This window comes from Orbicella faveolata, unplaced genomic scaffold (genome assembly GCF_042242905.1).
Source record: "Orbicella faveolata isolate gen_17 unplaced genomic scaffold, um_ofav_v1 contig_12, whole genome shotgun sequence".
NCBI classification, from domain to species: Eukaryota; Metazoa; Cnidaria; class Anthozoa; order Scleractinia; family Merulinidae; genus Orbicella; species Orbicella faveolata.
The window spans coordinates 17,604,046-17,623,199 of NW_028301539.1; the positions used below are offsets into that span (position 1 = coordinate 17,604,046).

General features: G+C 37.6%; 1 protein-coding gene across 2 annotated transcripts in view; it reads right to left on the reverse strand.

Moving 5' to 3' along the window:
• Positions 1-406: 406 nt before the first annotated feature.
• Positions 407-19,154, reverse strand: part of LOC110060893 (structural maintenance of chromosomes protein 6-like) — a 34,492-nt gene continuing 15,744 nt past the window's right edge. The window contains exons 9-30 of one of the 2 annotated variants that reach the window (XM_020767705.2): positions 18,682-18,762; positions 18,457-18,603; positions 17,632-17,723; positions 17,155-17,319; positions 16,085-16,263; positions 12,985-13,154; positions 12,272-12,298; positions 11,454-11,534; positions 10,516-10,599; positions 9,591-9,700; positions 8,408-8,501; positions 8,123-8,188; positions 7,101-7,160; positions 6,722-6,772; positions 6,082-6,201; positions 5,676-5,813; positions 4,855-4,970; positions 4,190-4,289; positions 3,467-3,625; positions 2,610-2,789; positions 1,825-1,928; positions 407-1,342 (exon numbers count right to left, since the gene is read on the reverse strand). In XM_020767705.2, coding sequence (XP_020623364.2) covers positions 1,288-1,342; positions 1,825-1,928; positions 2,610-2,789; positions 3,467-3,625; positions 4,190-4,289; positions 4,855-4,970; positions 5,676-5,813; positions 6,082-6,201; positions 6,722-6,772; positions 7,101-7,160; positions 8,123-8,188; positions 8,408-8,501; positions 9,591-9,700; positions 10,516-10,599; positions 11,454-11,534; positions 12,272-12,298; positions 12,985-13,154; positions 16,085-16,263; positions 17,155-17,319; positions 17,632-17,723; positions 18,457-18,603; positions 18,682-18,762 — 2,379 coding nt within the window. In that variant the 3' untranslated portion in view covers positions 407-1,287. The remainder of the gene's footprint in view (positions 1,343-1,824; positions 1,929-2,609; positions 2,790-3,466; positions 3,626-4,189; positions 4,290-4,854; positions 4,971-5,675; positions 5,814-6,081; positions 6,202-6,721; positions 6,773-7,100; positions 7,161-8,122; positions 8,189-8,407; positions 8,502-9,590; positions 9,701-10,515; positions 10,600-11,453; positions 11,535-12,271; positions 12,299-12,984; positions 13,155-16,084; positions 16,264-17,154; positions 17,320-17,631; positions 17,724-18,456; positions 18,604-18,681; positions 18,763-19,154) is intronic. The other variant, XM_020767706.2, reaches the window with a different exon arrangement.

The window sequence follows — 19,154 nt, forward strand, 5'->3', positions numbered from 1 at the left end:
AACGTGAATTCATTATTCCTTCTTCCTTCGCGCTGAAAGACCATGAAATTTGTTCAAGCAACTGTAAACTACCAGTACCCATAATACCTTTTTCTGCAATGTGACGAACACTTTTACGGTTCAGAAATGTTTTTCACAGCGTATGTTTTTTTAATAGTTTGAGATTATTCAAATTCAACACTAAAGGACAAACAATATAAACAGCAAACCTCTCCGCAAAGTTACAAAACTCAAGTCAAAATTCTCGCTAATCTCCTGGGTTAGCTTAATCGCTGAAGGACAACCTAACCTTTCTCGAAACGGCTGTTGGGGCAAATGAGCTAAAATAGGCAATTTTCACCTGGTTTCTTACAAGAAACGATCTCTTGTTTCTTATTATTTACAACATGTAACTTTTGAATAAAAATATGGAGAAAATATAGTTTATTTATCTAAATATTTATTATATATTTACTTATTTGTTGTAAGGGACAATGTGCCAGCTGATATCTCGTGTTTTAATACGTATAGCCCGTAGCAGTAACTTGTTAGAAAACAAGAAAACGACGATAAAAGGTGTTGAAAGCAAAGAAATGCAACCTCAAAAGGAAAAATGTCACCTGAACGGCAATGAAGATTTTTTACACCCCCTCGCAAAATCAAACTTGATGAGCTATAATCCATTTTCGATCCTTGTAATCCTGCACTTCTTCCTTAAACTACTTGTTCTGTTTTGCTCTGTATAATATACCTCTTAGTCCAATTTATTTGCGTTTTAGTAGCATTTGACAATATCATGCACATCTGGAAACTACGGAAAACGTTTTATAATCAGCCCAGACACTATCCATTAAATTATACAACAATATGCTTAATTCCCCTACAATTAACAGTGATTAGCAATCAATCAATTGATCGGTAGATCAATCAGTCAATAAAACCAACACTTATCATGAACAGCTAAGTGAATTGGTTCACCCACGAACAAAACGTAACAGACGCCAAAAAAAAAAAGTTTAGCTGTATCTCAAAAAATATATTTTACAGTTAATTAAAATATATTCTTGCCTTCTTCCGGCGTAAAAAGTGAAAAAAAAAAAAAAACATAACACAAATATGGCAGTCAGACAAAGTAAAATTCGTAAAAAATATACTTTTTTAACACTCGTCTTTGCTTTTCATACAATATGATACAAATATTCAATTCTATATAAAAATATTTCAATCTTCAATAATTCAATTCTACGTAAAAAACATCTCTCTATGTTAAATGATATATATGCAACTTCTTTTCTGGCTCCAAAATGATCAGTCGGGATCAGCAAGCTTGAAAATTCGGACGTTCTTGTCTATGGATAAAGGGCTGAAACGAGAAATAAAAGGTGTTACAGAAAATTCTGAACCTTTCAGCCTCCGCGTTAAATCATCTTTTCTCCTGAAACGTAACAAGACACATTTTTTCTGCAACAGGTACTTTTGGGAGATCAGCAAAAAGGGTGGCTTAGAGCACAATTTCCGGCCCAATCCTCCACACGGAGACGAGAAAATGATGAGGACAGAAGTGAGACAACAACAACAACAACATAACAGTGTGATATACAATAGCAAGAGGACTAGACCACTTTAATGGCAAAGGAGTCACGCTTCCGAGAACGAGTTGCATGACAATCCAAAAGAGCGGTCGACGAGCTCGTCACGCAATCTCTTTTCGCTGACTTGCCATAATTTAAACTTTACATACGGCCTGACTTAACCGTTACATGATTTATTCTTCTGCATACCATTCTAATCGGTTGTGAAATCGAGGGTGGAACTTTATGTGGCCGCAAAACATTTCACACTAACCTCAAATCCTGTGGTGTCAAGAAAATAAACTGGCGCTTTCTCTGTGATGGCAACTCTGCAATATCCAACACCATTTTCATGACTACCTTTCTGTTACACAAGTCCTAAAACGTTGGACGAGATTGAAAAACAAAATAAGTCTGAGGTTAATACTCCTTAGTTTGTTGTATCCTGTACAAACTTCATTTAATACAGAAAACTTTCTCTCAGTTTTAATAAGACAACTGATGTATCTACCATTCGAACCTTAAATTAAACATAACATGGCAATAACTATATTTTCAACAATCGTGAATGAAACACATTTTCAGATTCTTTTCCCCCTCTCCAGTTCAACAGGACGATATGCCCCTTTTTTTTTCTTAAGACAAAAAAACTGAAATAAAAACCCAAACAAAACTAAAATAAAAATCTAATTAACCTTGACAGTTTTAGCTGGATTGCAATTAGAGAGAGCGGTTTTCTGTTCTCGTGAGTTTATTTTTCCGGTGAATAACCTATTCATTTCACTTGAACTGCAGACTACCTTTTCAGTCTTTGTAAAAAAAAAAAAAAAACAGGTGAATCGTGTTCTTGGTCAGAACACTTTACTCTCACTCTACTTACGAGAATATTTACTGAATATTCCATGCTTTAAAATCCGGGGGGAGTAGCAATACTCCTCCTGGTCACTTCATCCTAAGAAACCTAGAGTCGAGTGCATGCGCTGATGATGCTTCCGGCTCATCCGGGTTTGTGATTTGGACGGGACTTTTTAACCTTATAAAACCGAGGGTGACACTAACCATAAAAACATCAAACTCATCAAGACATCTAAAAGGTGACTCCATGGTGCCCCACAAGGCTGTCAGGAAAGAGATAGTAGACACTGATCTTTCACCGCCTGATAGCGACTTCATGACAGACGTACTTTCGTCAACACCTTTCTCCGAATACTCATCTTTTGGACCTTTGTGGACATTTACCTGCGGGGGACCGAAGGAAAGATGAAAATCAAAAACCTACGCTATATGAAATGCAGACGAAATTTCCCTGGAACACAAGCCCAAGCTAAGAACAAGTGGTTTGGTCGTCATTGAAGCTAGAAGTAAATTGCACTAGCCAACCTACTGCGCGTTATAAATTGATCAAGAAACTGTTATTTAACCACCTTATCTAATTTTAAAATTCAGCAAAATCTAAAAGTATGACAGATTCCTTTAATGTCTGTTCAGGACGTATTTTGATAGCAAGACCTCCACCTCATGGACATTGGATCGTGTAGCTGTTCTTGATGTTGTAATGGTGGCGAAGTCGAGATGGGCTCTCTCTCGTGCCCCCAAAAAGATTGAAGGTGGGAGAGGAGGGTTCCTGTAATATAAAGGTCAGCCTTTTCTTGTTGCAATAAACTAGGGAAAGGGGGCTTAATTATGGGGCAAAAAGGGGGCGGGCTTTGGCTTTTCGCCCCCTCCTCCCCCTTCGTGTTTATGGCAATACGGAATATTTCAACAATAACTCAGCCTTCTTGGCATACGCTCTTTGGGCTCGTCACGCAATCTTCCTCCCCCACGTGGGAGAGGAAGATTGCGTGACGAACCCAAAGAGCATCTGCGCAGGGGGCTACTAATAACCAGGAGCTCGACAATACCAGTACTGTACTTACGATGAGATTAAGAGTCTCTCTGCTGTGATCGAATGATATATATCCACTGTAACCCTTGCGACTCAAGTGGTTTGTAAAAAAATTGGAAGTATTCGACGCCAAGAACTTTCTTTTCTCTTTAAAATACTTTTGTCTCATCTCCATGGCGGTGTGAATTTTCTGCAATAAAGAAAGCAACTAAACACTTCAAAACAGACCGGGAGGTTGGATTTGAAAGTTCTTCACAGGATGTCAGCCGATGTTTTCATCAACTGATACTTGTTCTCCCCAGTAAATACACATGAAGCGAGATTGTGCCAAAAAAATAACTGTTACATGTAACAAAAGTGATATTTCCTCTCCGCAAGTGACGTTATAACCGTATTCTAACACCAGATACCAATGACTTACACCTCACAGTCTGATATTTTACCATACCTGACCTACGATGCTGATAAAGAACTCTAGTCCTGTTTGCATGAACAACTGATCATTAAATATGACACACTTATCACATCACCATCTGTTTCCAGTGCAACAACATGGCATGATATGGTATCCACGGCAACGCCACTGCTAACGACAGTCATTCACATAATCAGAAGGATATTCCAGAAGGAGCCTTTACCATTCCAATACACCGCTTGCTATCAATACCATGTTAGTAAACTCTTACTCAAGAACAACACAAAAAACAGAACGGCAAGGATCAGTCGACTTGTTTCATTCCTTGCTATCTCATACCTTGTTGTATTTCTTAATGTTGCTGTTGTTCTTTAAGATGGCTTCAAACTTCTCCTGAGTTTCTTGGAACTCTTTCATTATTTCTTCGAGATTCCCTCGACTGCAAAAAAAAAAAAAAAAAAATAAAAATAAATAAATAAATAAATAAATAAATAAATAAATAAATAAATAAATAAATAAATAAATATAATATAAAAATAAAACTTACAGCGGAATCCCTATTTTTCGAACATCCCGATTATTCGAAGCAGTTTTTGGTCTTTTTGCACAAACATTCGGCGAAATTCACACTCGATTTTTCGAACCTAACGAATTTTCGATCTCATGTTTGTTCCCCTAAGTGGCAGTAAAAATCGACATTCCATTGTGTGAAACTCTTCATCACATGGATATGTTCTATGGTACCAAGTGTAATTTTGACCGACAAATTGTGACGCACGAAAAATAGCGAGTAGAGTTTACAACCCTTTGAGCTCCGACATCAGAATCAAAATTCTCTACACTTACCTATTGCCGCGCACTTAACCTTCTCTAAAATTAACTTTGGAAAACTATCCTTCCGAATTCAGGTTTTCCTAACACGATCGGAAACTCAATTCTTATCACTTATTTGCTCCTATTCATACACACAGGTTAAGAGAAATTATGATTGACGACCTACTTACTTCTTTTCCTCCTCCTGGACATATTTTTGTTTTTGAATAATTTCAGTCTCGAGGTCCTTCACACTCCGTGTTGTCTCCACTCTTTCAAAATGACGCATGGCAACCTCGGCCTTTTGCTGTGAAAGTCAAAATTTTAGACAATTATGCATAAAGTTTTGCTCTTTAAAGACAGTTGACAAGACATACAGTACATGCAACAATGAAAAAAATCCACTAGTAAACTCATTCTTATCGCACCACATCATCATTGTCCTAGTCGAGGCCACCAATATTATAAATATCGTCAAAGGCACCATGAGCAATTGCTGCCACAGAAGTCATCATCGACCTCTTCCTCTTCTTCTTTTTCTTTTTCCTCCTCCTCCTCCTCCTCCGCCTCCGCCTCTGCCTCCACCACCACCGCCGCCGCCTCCTCCTGCTCCTGCTCCTCCTCCTGCACTTCTACCACCACCACTACCACCTCCTACTACTACTACTACTCACCCTCCTCCTCCCTCTTCTTCCTCTCCTTCCTCCTCCTCCTCCACTTCCAACACCACCTCCTGCTCGTCCACCATCTCCTCGTCCTACCTATTCCCCCTCTTCTTCTTCCTACTATTAGACCTCCTCCTCCTCCTTCTCATCATCATCATCATTTCGCACTATGCTTGTCTCCTGTAGTTTACCTTGGATAGTCTAGCAACTATCTTTATAGGCGACTATGGATCCAGACTTCCTGGTAACACCGAGTTACTGATGCCACTTTTACATTTTCACACCACCATTACTGTTATCATCTCCATCATCACTGAAACGAATTGAACTCTTAACAAATGTCTTACCTCTGTCAACTTGATGAGCCGATCCTGCTTTTTTTCGTTCTCGTCAATTTCCTGTTCTAATTTCCTGCGTTGTCTTTGATAGTGTTGCAGTTTGGCATTCTCCTCACCATTTATCGCCGTTAGTGACTCAAGCTCTTCCTAAATAAAAGTATGCAGATGACACAAGAAAAAAATATAATTTACCACTAATGCTACAAAAGTAATCGTCAGTATTCACAGGAAAAAGGATTTCCAAGATTTGAACTGAGTTCCCAACTTCAAAGAAAAGCCAATATTTGGTAAATACGGAAATCATACCCAGGACAGAGGCGCCAGCAACAACAATACGGGGAAGCATGGATCTCCAAGCTCCCTATTTTCTGAAAACGCAAGCGTGATACAATAATCATGAAGCCTTGATTCTTACTTTGAGAGGCTCTGCTTTTTCAAACACTTCACTAATCTTTCGTTCGTGGTCGTCATTTGTCCGTGTTTGATCTTCCATGAAAGTTGTGGCTTGCTGTAACTCCTGCTCTGCAGTCTGGGTCTGAAGGGAAAACAAAAATAGATTCCTGGAAAAGTACACGGGTGATAATAACATTCGGATTGCTGCATAAGTCAGTTCAACTATCAGGAATGACGATGGATAAATGTAAAATTCAGTGAAAACAACAATCTAGGCTTGCTTTCTTTTGAAATTGTGGAACCCTCCATAGGAAAAAGACTGGTACAGATGATTTGTAAGGCACTAAAACCTTTGCAACGCTCACTAAAATGTACAGAAAACCTTTTCAAATCCTCAAAACTAGCATTTTTAATGTATTTAGTACAGGGGCAAATATTGCAAACACAATCCATGCCTTGCGGACTGCGTTAGGTTCGCAGGGTATTGAGGTAACATATAGTCACAATCTTTTTCCCCGCCGAGGACTGCGATTACAGCGTTTTATGCTTTATAAAAAGTTGCAAAGAACTTTTAGGTAGGATTCAAAAAGCTTTTATTCCATAATCCGAGGAAGAACTACTGCTTTCGTGTAAATACCAACAAACCACAAGCCTCTCTTTACCTGCTCATCGAGATCCTCCAGGCGTTGTGTACAATGCTCTAAGTCCGTTTCCTGAAAATCAACAAGATTATTGTATAAAAAGGTTTAACTTGTCATGTTTAAATGCCATGTATCCATGTAAGTCACGAGATGCCTAGAAACCAAGCAGAAACGATGCCTCCTGGTCGTAAACATCCACATGCGCTATCTTTTCCTTTTCGGTTCAAACTTAATTTATTACGTTAGTAAGAACTGACAAAAGTTCAAATGAGGTCTGAAACTACTGTAAAATTGATGTAAAAATCTTTTAAAATCCGAGCTTTCGCCGATCTACGACATCATCACCATCTTAGTGTTTGCCACAAAAAAAAACAAAACAAAACAAAAATACTGTACATACCAATACTGTGATGTCAGGAGAAAGCTCTTCCTCTAAGCTTTCCATCAGTTCAGTTATTTCCTGCAAGTAATGACAACAAAAATAAACTATAAGAACACCTTGATAAGATGCATATGGAGCAGGATGGCACTGCACAAGCTGCACCCTTACTGTATCTTTTCCCTCAGAATAAAGCCTAGCAAATACGTCACAAGCAGATGGCAGACGGCAAAATAATAATACCAAGAGAAATATGGTTGAGTGAGAGTACGTAAGGGACTCCCTTATCACACCTATCCTCATCTCTACTAATTCACAAAGCTTCACATATCCTTATTAAATATTTATTCATTCAACGTGAATAAATAAATATTAACATGCATTCTAAAGCATGCATTGCTATCTTATCCTTCTTCAAGGTACTAGACAGAAATAACAGAGAGGCCCCTTTCTATGCCGCTATAAACAGTGATGTGTTAAATTCACAGTGCAGAAGGAACAGCACTAGGTGCAGTCAGCAAATGAAAGTAGCTGCACTGTGAAAGAGCACTATGCACAGCGCAGTATTACTTTGCACTATATCAACTTGATCACATGCATCTGCCCCAGCACTCCGTGGCGGGATGGGCAACCTTTGCCATGTAAAAATGTAAATGTCGCTTCTATCCAATATTTAAACCAGCCACCTTCATGTTGAAATGGCCCAAAAATATACAGACACAGATACTTTTGGACACGTGAGAACAGTATGACACGGCTCAAGAATTCTTAAAGATACCACTTATTCACTTAAGAGCTGGCTCTGGTTGTTCCAAATTAGGATAACGCTATTCACCAGATAAATCACGATCTAATGGATAGTGTAATTTGTTTTGTCATCACTTATCCACTGGATAAAGATGTATCCGTGGGATAACATTAACCATCCTTTGACCAACTGGGGCCTGGGTGGCATGAAGCACGATTTGAGTGAAGAGCCAATGATTTCTTGTAATATACTAAGGAAAGAAGTACCATTAAATTATCGTGCATTCTGTACTAACCAGTTTTAGGTTGTTTATGGAGGCTTGTAATCGCTTTTTCTCCTTACATGCTTCTTGTTGTTCAAGCTAGCAATCACAGTGAAACATATCAACTGATATACAAAATTAGAACCAATGACAACAATTCAATTACTGAGTGAATCTGCAGAGTGACAGACTATAGTTTGAAAAAATATGAGACATGCATAAGATCTTGGACGTAGGAAAATGAACTACACAACAGCTTTTCACTAAAAAAAATTGAAACCATTAATCAGAAAGAGTGCATCGCAACACGGTACTCACATTTCGTTGCTTCAATGCCTTTTCAAGGTCGCGTTTCTGTGCTGCAAGCTGATCACGCAGCTTTTTCTTCTCATCAATTTCTTTACTTAGGGCACTGAAATTTCACATTTGAAACATCAGTAACGTTTCTAAAACATGTCAATTTAAAGACAATTGACTTGATAAATAAATAACAATAAAAATTATAAACAAATATATTAATCAGTTTATGTAACACTAACCAATAAGCTCTTCAGGGCTAATGTTAACAAACAATAAAACAAATATAATTGTAAATGAACATAACACTCTTAAAAAGAGCAACTGGCAGGATACAGACCAGTTGGTCAATTAGAAGCTTAGCCGAGGAGTTGAGCTACGGACTACCGAGAATAAGATAAGCTAGTGCTCAGAAAAGGCCTAGGACTTGAACTCACATCTCATGGATTTCAATTCTTCGCCCTAACCACTTGGCCATGTCGAATAATGTTGCTGGTATTGGAAAGGCTAATTTAGCAGAAAGAGATAGTTTTAAGACAAACATTCCAAGATTACATTGAGGCAAACCATACCATTGCTAGATGACAAGGTCATCTTTTAGTCTATGGTTGTTTACCATGGACCCCAACATGCCTGAAATTTCAGTTAGAATTTTACCTGACCAAAACAAACCTTCCAAAAATATGGAAAATCAAAGGAAAACTTTTAAAAACGTTGGAACATCTTGAAAGATGATTGAAAATTTTAATCAGAAAATATAAACAGTTATCGACCAGTTTCAGATATTTTGCGCCAGTATCGACAAATGTGGCCTTACACAGTTACTCATAACCAGATGACATGCCAAATCTGATCCGGAATTTCTATTTGAGCCTTTGTGTACCATTGGCCTAAACTGTGAATTGCTTGGTTTCTCTGCATTGAAGGTAAACGACCCTTGATGTCTTGTTAACAACTTTTCTATGAAATCTGTTTTGTGAAACCAATCAAAACCTAAGAAAATGGTTGGGGTTGGTGATGCTGTCTTGACAACATAATGAATATTCTTATGTCAGGCCAAGGAGAATTTCTCATACCCTTATCAAAAAGTAATGGCAACGATATGCCACACATCAAATGTCACCTGTGAAACAGCGGAAGAAATCACAGGCATTCAAATGTGACTGACTGTACCATAGATATGGCCACTAAATAAAATACTAACCTTATATTGTCTGCAGAATTAGTTGATAAATAATTCTTAAAGTCTTTGTCTGGAGCAACTGACTTAACTGTTGGCGGTCCAATAAGCTGATCACCACTAGCAGAGAAGGCCTACAAGGACACACACTGGGATTAATAATAAATATTGACATGTGCACTTATCACTTTTACCTTTTAAAACATTGATTTTGTAGCTGTTAAAAAACCATTGTTATATATGCTAGCTAATTGCTGTCACTTTGAGATCCTTCGATGTAAAAGTAGCAGCTCCAGGAGTTATTGATTCAAGATATATTAAACAAATGCTGGAGCATAGATTTGATAACAGACGTAGCAAGGACATGATCTGCATGTCAGAAACCAATAAATATAAAAATGTAAAAATAATAAAAAACCTTCAATTACCCTTGGAAAGAGTTTAAAACCAAAGGCTAGTAGAGCCAAGCAATTATCAAGCACTTGAAAAGAAAGAGAAGTAGCAAAGTTCAATGGTGGAGAAGACCTACTTGCAATCTTAAAGACTGTCAACGGCTTTCTATGAAACTGGGACATCCACATCAAAATGCTGTTTTATAAATATGTTCTTGTATTTTTAAGCCTTGATGTAAGCTAATGGTAAGCTTTGTGGAAATCAAATATGGTTGATTTCCTAATTAAGTGCCCTAAAGTCAACACAAAATCAGGGCGTGTGATCAGCTTTCTATCTTGCAGTTTTACTGCCTACTGGGTGTTAATGTAAAAGGATATTGTCTTTTGTTTGTGTGATGTTCAGTTGTTTTCTTGTAAAACCATTACCGAAATTTTCCCAGCCCGTCTTGTTTGCAAGCCACATTTTTTGTAGCATGTCATCATGCCATTGACCATGAATGGTGTAGACTTAGGAGTGAAGTTGAAAGAAAAATACCCTGTTAGTAAATATACTTTACCTGTTTGGCTGGTGCATTCCTTGACCATATAACATCTGCAGCATGTGACCTACTTTCAATTAACAGTGTCCTTTCTATACGGAGCTAAAGAAAAGTATTTGGAGTATTTAAGATAATTCTTTTATCAACATGCAGCATCTATCTCACACATATAGCAAGCGCAAAATGTCCCCAGAAACTATGGAATGACAAAAAGTCGATAAACCATTCGCAATGGACATCATTTCAGACAAGGCATGCAAATTTAAAATAACAAGGAATCAAAACCATACCAGAAATAGCTTAAAGTCTACCAGATGAGGTATTTCATGCTGGTATCACCTACAGGGGTTATCACAAGAATTTATCTAGAGAGTCTCTTTCTAAGCCATGATTGTGCCCTCCAAAATAACAGTCAGATAAAAAGAGCACTTCAGTGAGGCACTAGGTGTTCATCTTTACCCTTTGAAACTGCATTGCGTATCCTATTATCTTTTCCTGGTTTTAAATTGTCTGAGTAAATACTTTGATCATTCCTCAAAGAACACTATTCAGAGGTAATTTATTAATTCGGTTGACATAAACAGTAACAAAAACAACTCACTTTCCAAATTGATGCAAGCTATAAAAACAAAAATTTGTTAATTTGCCTTAAACATTGAATATCGAGCTTCAAGTTGAGTCATTTCAGTTTCAAGTTGAGTCATTAAAGTTTCGAATGAAGAAAACAAAGAAAGAATTTGTCTAGTTATCTATTGCTTGTTGCTAGTGTTATGTCTTCAAGAAAAACATGATTTCCTAAAAGCAATCTCAGTGCCTTGACACTTGAAACACAAGCTTTGATTCTCTAAAGCATAGAGGGTAGAAGATAGAGGGTTGAAGATTGAGGATCGAGGATTGAGGATAGTTTTGAGTTGAGAGTGTTCACTTAAAATTGATCAGTACTGTACATTCATTACCTGGTCCATTAGACAATTTGCTATTACAGCATCGTCAATCTCTAGCATGTCCAAAATTGTTGGAAACTCACATTTGGGTTTCTTAAAAAAAATCAGATATAAAGATGTTATCACTAGCTGAAATACTATGCACAAGGAACTAGTAAATATTTTTCAATCTCTCAGTCATGTTGATGGCAATGAAAATAAAAAAAAAAAACTTAAACCAGCTACAAGCCAAACAAGGTCACTGAAGCACACAGTCACTTGAAACAAATTTGAAAGTTTGGTAACTAGTTAGCTACACAATTATTAAAGTACATGTAACAGTCAGTGTGTGTTCACCCTTGAACAAGAAGGAAAACTAATTTATTGATCCTGTGAAGAACCTGCTCGCAGGCTATAAGTCTGCATTTGGCTACAAAAAGAACACTAAATGATCATTGTTTCTTACATATTGTGTGTTATTTGGGTTTTAACAATTGACCTTGCGCATGATGTGAGAAAATTATGACAGCTTCAAATTCTATTTAAGAACTAAAATGACCTTAATTCTTTGTTAAAAACAAAATATATGAAGAAATGGGTCAAGGATAATCCCCAATAGTACAAATTTTCATTGAAGATGACCGCAGAAAAGCAGTTGGGTGACACTGGGTAAGTTATAAAATAACATATCATCACATATTTGACGAAAAAGCAGTCTTTATTCTCAGTCTGCGTTTAATACCTAGTTTGCAGTCTGCAGTCTGCATTTTGTACAGACTGAACAACTAAATGCCAGCACACCTTATACAACCAAAACAAACCTGGCATGAATAGGGTTAATATTTACTTACATGAGACGAGACATTATAAACAGTTTGCTGTAAATCAGAAGGAAAGAAAACATACTAAACAAAACTGTCCTGGCTATTTCAGACATGAACTGCTGCATAATGTTATTCCACTCAAAATAAGTATTTCAGTATGTCTAAAACTCAAAAGTTCAAACCTTGGTATCATTATGGTGTCAGTTATGTAATGTCTCAACTAGCCATTCTCTCCAGGGCATAAAAAACTCAAATAGATACGAGGTACGTGGTAATTATTACCAATTTCTGGCTGGGGGCTTAATTTCATTTTAAGTGGCATAAAGCAAGGGGTTCAAATCACTTCTGGATTATACCAAAAAATTACTTCACCTGAGTACCCATTTATAAACCTGGGTAGAAAAAGGCACTGTTATGTGAGAAAAAGGTGAATTGAATTGCTTAAGAATGCAATGACCCAGGTCACTGCGGGCTTAAACCCAGACCACTTAGTCCAATGTCTGACACAAAACCCATTGGCCACTACACCCCCCATCCCCACCCCCCCCCCCAAAAAAAATGCCTGTTGTAGTATTCCCAGTCACAAAATTAACTCCTTTTACCAAAGAGTCAAATTGGGCTGTGGGACATTAATATTGTAGTAGTTCACTCCACGTCAAATGGGATATGTTGGCAAAACTATACTCATTTCACAGTTGCCCATAGACTTCCTTGATATAACAAATAAAACTAGCATTTACCTGAAAGGGGCATATCACCACAACAGGGGAAAAGTTTGTAGTCTGAGTTATAATAGACTTGAGGACCTTCAGGTCTTTAAAATTAACCACACAGAATCCATAGCCAAACTTTTTTAGACACGATTCAATAGCCCTGGACCACTTTTCATCCTTTAGTTTTAAATGTAAGCCTGCATATGTCAAAATGGAATCATAGGATTAGTATCAGGGAAAAGAAAAAGGAAATAAATATAGGGTTCACTGAAGCATTTTCTTTGCCACAAGATCTGAGTAGTAGTCAAAAGGCCTGTTGCACTTTTCTGCACAAGTGCAGAAGCTTCAAGCTTTGGACTGCAGGTCCAATATTCAAAGTTGGCTTTGGTGAGGAAAATCCCTTTCCATCCATCTTGTGGGAACTGCAACACTTATGGTAGCAGTAACGATTTTCAAAAAATAATTTGTTACATATTGGTTTGGACAGCTTATTTTGTACTTTTGGGTAGAGATTAAATAGAAATGTTAATGTCCTCCAGGTGCATGAAGTGGCTAAAAGAAATGGACAATGTCAAGAAAATAAGGTTAAATCCCCAATTCAAAAGATTACACAGAAAACAAAAAAGGGAAACATCAAAATGACTAAAGGTGAAGCCATTTTCATTCAAAACATGACACTGGCTCCATGAATCTTAATATCAACCACTGCTTAAGATAACTTTTGGAAAATACTTCAATCAATATTTTGTTCCGAACTGACACTTATGTTACCCAGAATTGAAAGGCCGCGTGCAAGAACGTCGCCTAGATTTTTTGGCCATTTTGAAAGTGTTCAAAAGTAGCTGAATTTTGGCATGAAGGCTTCGTTTTACCTGAGAAACATTGCTCTGAATTTTTTTTGGCTGGGGCGCTCTTCGTTCTCGAGAAATAACGTATGCAAAAAGCTCAGTTTTCCAAGCGGCATCTTTTGGAGATCTTTTGTTGAACAAAAAACAAAAGAAACCTTATTATTTTGTTGAACGGCAAACAGGCAGACTGTTTATAGTGTATTCCACTGAATCTTAGCTGTCTTAAAGTCAAAGGAAAATAGTATATAGAGCGGAAATCTGGGAACAGATTGTTTACATCGGTTATTGTGACGTAAACGCAACACGTGAATCGATCGAGCAGCAAACGAAATACCATCGAACAAAAAAGAGAAGTACCGCATTAGAGCTCTGTCAACTAATATCTTAAGCATTGCGTTAAAGTACCTTGTATGCCTGCCTGGTGGTTGAGAGGCATCATAAAGCCTTGATAAACCCGTAAGTCATCAGCACGTTTTAAAGAATCAAAATGTGTTCTGGAACTTCGAAGGTAGCTGATATACCGTAATCGTGTTATCGGCGTTCGAAGTCAGATCGAGCCAGGCAGCAAAGTCCAAGAGCGGTTCTTGCCCAAGAAAAATACCCTCTCGTGAGTTGTGGCCCATTTGCCAAGCGTTGCTAGTGTCAAAGTTTGGAAAGCGAGAACTGGTTTTTGAGTGATAAAATTTGTCTTGTATCGACTGCCATGTTTTCCCGCGCACGAGGTGGAAAGACCCTTCCCGGCATGCATTGTGATCATGTTCTGCTCGCGTTTCTCGAACTGGTAACTAGATTGTTTCGGCTTTTTTCATTTAAAGATAATAATGGCCAACAAGTAGCGATCGATTGTAACATAGATCTGTGATCCAGGTTGCGTTGATTTTATTTCATATCGGCATGATTTGTAGTGTTTTGAACTTCTGGGATCAGCGGACATGCAGATGTATGGAGACCTGTACATTGCACAGAAGGGTTAATTTGTTAATCTGTTAGGCGGTGCGTGACATAAAGCTACGATTGCGTTTGTCGAAAAAATATGTATTTATCTCGTGATTTTTAGCCATTTAAGACGTTACTGTATTTGGAAAAGTGCTTATTTGATGTTTATTTGTTCAGTGCAGATAATCATTGTCCCAGATAACCAAAGTAAGTTCCAGATGTTAACACTATTTTCCGGCCGCCATATTTTACCTATTTAGACCTGAAATCAACATTTTTGAGCTTATACACTGCGTGAAATTAACATTTTGCTGTTTTCTAAGTGAAATCAACATCCTTGCCGTCACGCGTTAACGTGAAATCAGCATTTTTACCTATTTAGACCTGAAATCAACATTTTTGAGCTTATACGCTGCATGAAATTAACATTTTGTTGTTTTCTAAGTGAAATCAACATCCCTACCGTCACGGGTTAACATGAAATCAACATTTAAACCTTTTTTGACCTAAAATCGACATTTTTGAGCTTTTACGTTGCTTAAAATTGACATTTTGCTGCTTTCTGAGAGAAATCAACATCCTTGCCGTCACACGTTAACATGAGTCAACATTTTAAGCACTTTTGACCTGAAATCAACAAATTTGAGCTTATATAAGCTACGTGAAATTGACATTTTGCTGGTTTCTAAGTAAAATCAAAGTCCTTGCGGTCGCGGCAGGCTGATCCTTTGTTATAATAAACTGAGGCGAGACTTCGACTTATAACAAAGGCTTGGCTTGGCTATTATAACAAAGGATCGGCTCTGTTTATCATAACAAAGGCCCGGCTTTGTTTATTTGAAGGACTCGGCGGGAAAAGGGCGTCAGGTATTTTAATCAAAGGTGAACTTTGTCGAAAACACTCCAAATTTCGCATGCAGTTTCGTTCAGGTATGTTAAGCAATGTCCTGTAGTTTTCGCGCTAAAGTTCGCTTCGTTCTCGAGATATTGCGTTTGCAATAAACCACTCGGTTTTTCTAACCTGTGTGCCTTTTTTGCATACGTTATTTCTCGAGAACGAAAAGTAACCCAGCAAAAAAAACTTCAGAGCAATGTTTCTCAGGTGAAACGAAGCCCACATGCCAAAATTCAGCTAGTTTTAAGCACTTTCAAAAATGGCTGAAAAATCTAGGGGACGTTCTTGCATACGGCCTTTCAATTATATTTATTTGATCACCAACACATAATCTGACCTGCTATGTTAAACAAAATAAGAGAGTTATTCAGCAATACACCCTTTCAAGATTTCTAACCATCTACAAGCAATCTACTTATTACTGATCTTGCTTCAATATGTCTCTTACCAATGGGGCCTCTTGGTGGCTTGGTGAACCTTCCATCACTCACAGCTTTGCTTATGCGATCAAGCAAAGTAGGCATCCAGGCTCCGAACTGTAGAATCTTATTACTTTTTTGAAGCCTAACTCGTGTTACTTGTTTTTCCATTTTATAGATCTCATTGGTTACTTCGTCTTTCGTAGAACTGTTAAATTAAATGACAAAAAAATAAATAAATGTGTATGATAGGAAGCAATTATTAGGCCATTTCTGAGTTACTTTGTGCCTCTGTTTCAAATGAGTCCTCATGCAAAACCTTTCATATGAGAATGCATTAATGCATTGTATATGCAATTATTAAGCAACACGGCATGCAAAACCATTCCAGTACATGAAATATGTCTCCTAATTGTTGGACAATTAAGGTGGTAAGTGGTTATTTACCTTTTTAAGGGAATCATTTCATATAAAAAGAGTAATCAGTAATCTCCCTTCATGTACCCAATTTTTCCCCCATCTTCAGGTTACCCTGAGATTCTATGCAAAACATTCCACAATGATCACATACTTACTAAGATCCAATTGGCCTCTCTCTGGTTTGCATTTTAACAAGCCAGTAACAATGTGTCCAAGATACTTTAGGACTACACCATTACAGCCTATGGAATTTGTTTCAGGCAGAACTCAAGCAGAAGGAAAACAGAGCACATAAAGCAAGACATTTGGTTCATCAGGGCTCACATGCAAGGGATATTAGTCTATGCAAGCCAAACCCTTTCCAGGGTTTCACTCCCATCAAGCTGTGCCACTCCTGTTGGACCAGTTGGATCAGCAAACAATTTCATAGCCCATAGATTCCAGTAAAGAGTACGGCAAACAACCCTAGATGGTGTTTACCTCCGTCTGTGGCAGGAAACGTACTGGCAAGTACTAGCTACTCTGCAGTTCAAATTTCAACTTATTTCCACACTTTAAATTTGTTTGCATCTGTTAGCTTTAAGTTTCTTTGTGAGCTATCACTTTTTCCTTAAAAGTAAAAATCACTCTTCCATGTGACATTAATTTCAACACACATTATATATTCATTAGTTTATACCATAGTTTGCTGATACAATATTTATCCGTCTCCACTTCATTGTGTAGTTTAACAGCTTTGTTCATAACCTCCTCAAGATTGTTTTTACATTCTTCTAATTCGTTTCTTTTCTGTTGTAGCAAATGTTCTTTTTGACGCTGTTCTTCTTCAAAGTTTCTCATTTCCCTTGAGAAAACAAAACATAAATCCTTCAATTATCAAGTGGAAAACACTCAGTAAGTTGCAAAGGCTCTTGCTAAAATAAACTGAACAGAATGTGTTGTAAGCAGAAAATCGCAAGACCATATACATGCATCTCTGGATAAGGCTACAAAAAGTGAGCAGAATCCTAGCTAACACTAATGTTCTGCCACCCTTTTCTCTCTATAGAAGTATTCACGATTTCGGTACAAGTTAGAATGTATATCTAAGCCATTTCATTAGACTAAAAATCAAGTGTGATTGGTGTGGATCTTTCTAGCATTTATTACAACTCACACAGATGTTTTTATCTCTTCTATCTTTCCTTGAAGCACATTTTTTTCATTTATGGCTTCCTGTTTAGTGTGTTGCAGTCTTCTCAGAGTAGACTATAATGCAGAAAAAAAACTTCACTGAAACAAAAATTTTCAATTCTTACTCAAGGTACAATTAGGGTAATGCATGGCACCTACCACAAAAGGAGGTAGATAAAATAGCACACCAATCAACCAAACAACCATCACTGCAGATGACAAACTGAATTAAAGAAGGTTAACAAATACTTTGTAAAGTGGTGATTGGGTGCCTGAAACATCTGGGAGTTTCCACTGTTGGCAGCTTAATAGCTCTTACATATAGATGGAAACCATTCCCATGACTGGCTACTCCTGGCATTCCAGCCATGAACCCCCATGTAGAAGGGAGAAAAAAACAGGCACCCATCTACTACTTACTACTTATCCTTGTTGTGCCCTGCAGGACAGCTAAGGCAGCTGTCACACCTATAAAATAGTGGAAAGAGAGGGAGGGGAAACAGCCTCTCAGAGAAAGCCCCCACACTCAACAAAAAGTTAACGCTCAAGAAAAGACTGAGTAAATGCAAACTGCTAAAACTCCCTTTGGTCCAAGAACACATAGAATCCTGGCACAAACACATATCTAAACAGCACTGACTACAAAGACTTGTGCTCCTTATTGTTAACTCCATTGAATTGCATTTAACTATATGAAAACTCTCTTGTTATGGAAACACGAGTATGTGTAAGACGGAATACATCACACCAGGTGAATTTTAATTTCTTTCATAAAGAAAAAATAAACTAAAAGTCCTCTCCAATATACCTGTTTGTCTTTGACTGTCTTCTTCCTTTCTTGTAGTTCTGCAGCAATGTGTTGCTGCTCTGTGTTCAAGGACTCTGCTTCAGTTTGGACCTTGGTCATTTCACTCTCCACTGCTGCTACTTGCTGTTCAATGTCTGAAATTTTTTTCTTTAAACAAAAAGTTACAAACTGTGTTACCTTTTGATGTAGGGAGAACCAACAAGTTAAACATAGAACCAGTAATACCTCGCATTCTTGAATCTCCTTGTCAAACTTTGGAAGGCCAGACTTAAGTTTCACTACAACTCTACCTTGCATAGAAACCTCCTTAAAAATAAAATCAAATGTCGCATTAGGAAAAAGCATTCTACAACAATAGTAACTTGCACACATAACCATTAAAAATGAAAATGCCAATTTTACACGTGAACCATACAAGTCTCTGACCTTTTACATCTGACACAATAGGCCTTGGTTATTTTAAGTCCCTTAATGGTCAGCACTATATTAAACAACTAAATCCCAAACACCCCAGCAGTCTAACATCCATTAAGTAAGTACCACCACTAATTATTACTGCATTTCAACTTAGACAAGCAAAAACACAATCACCTGGCAGAAGGGAACAATACCAACTGAGAAATTCCAAATTTTAAGTGGTTTGCACCAATCAGTGTTTAGTGCAATACACTGTCATTGGTTCAATGAGGACAAATTAT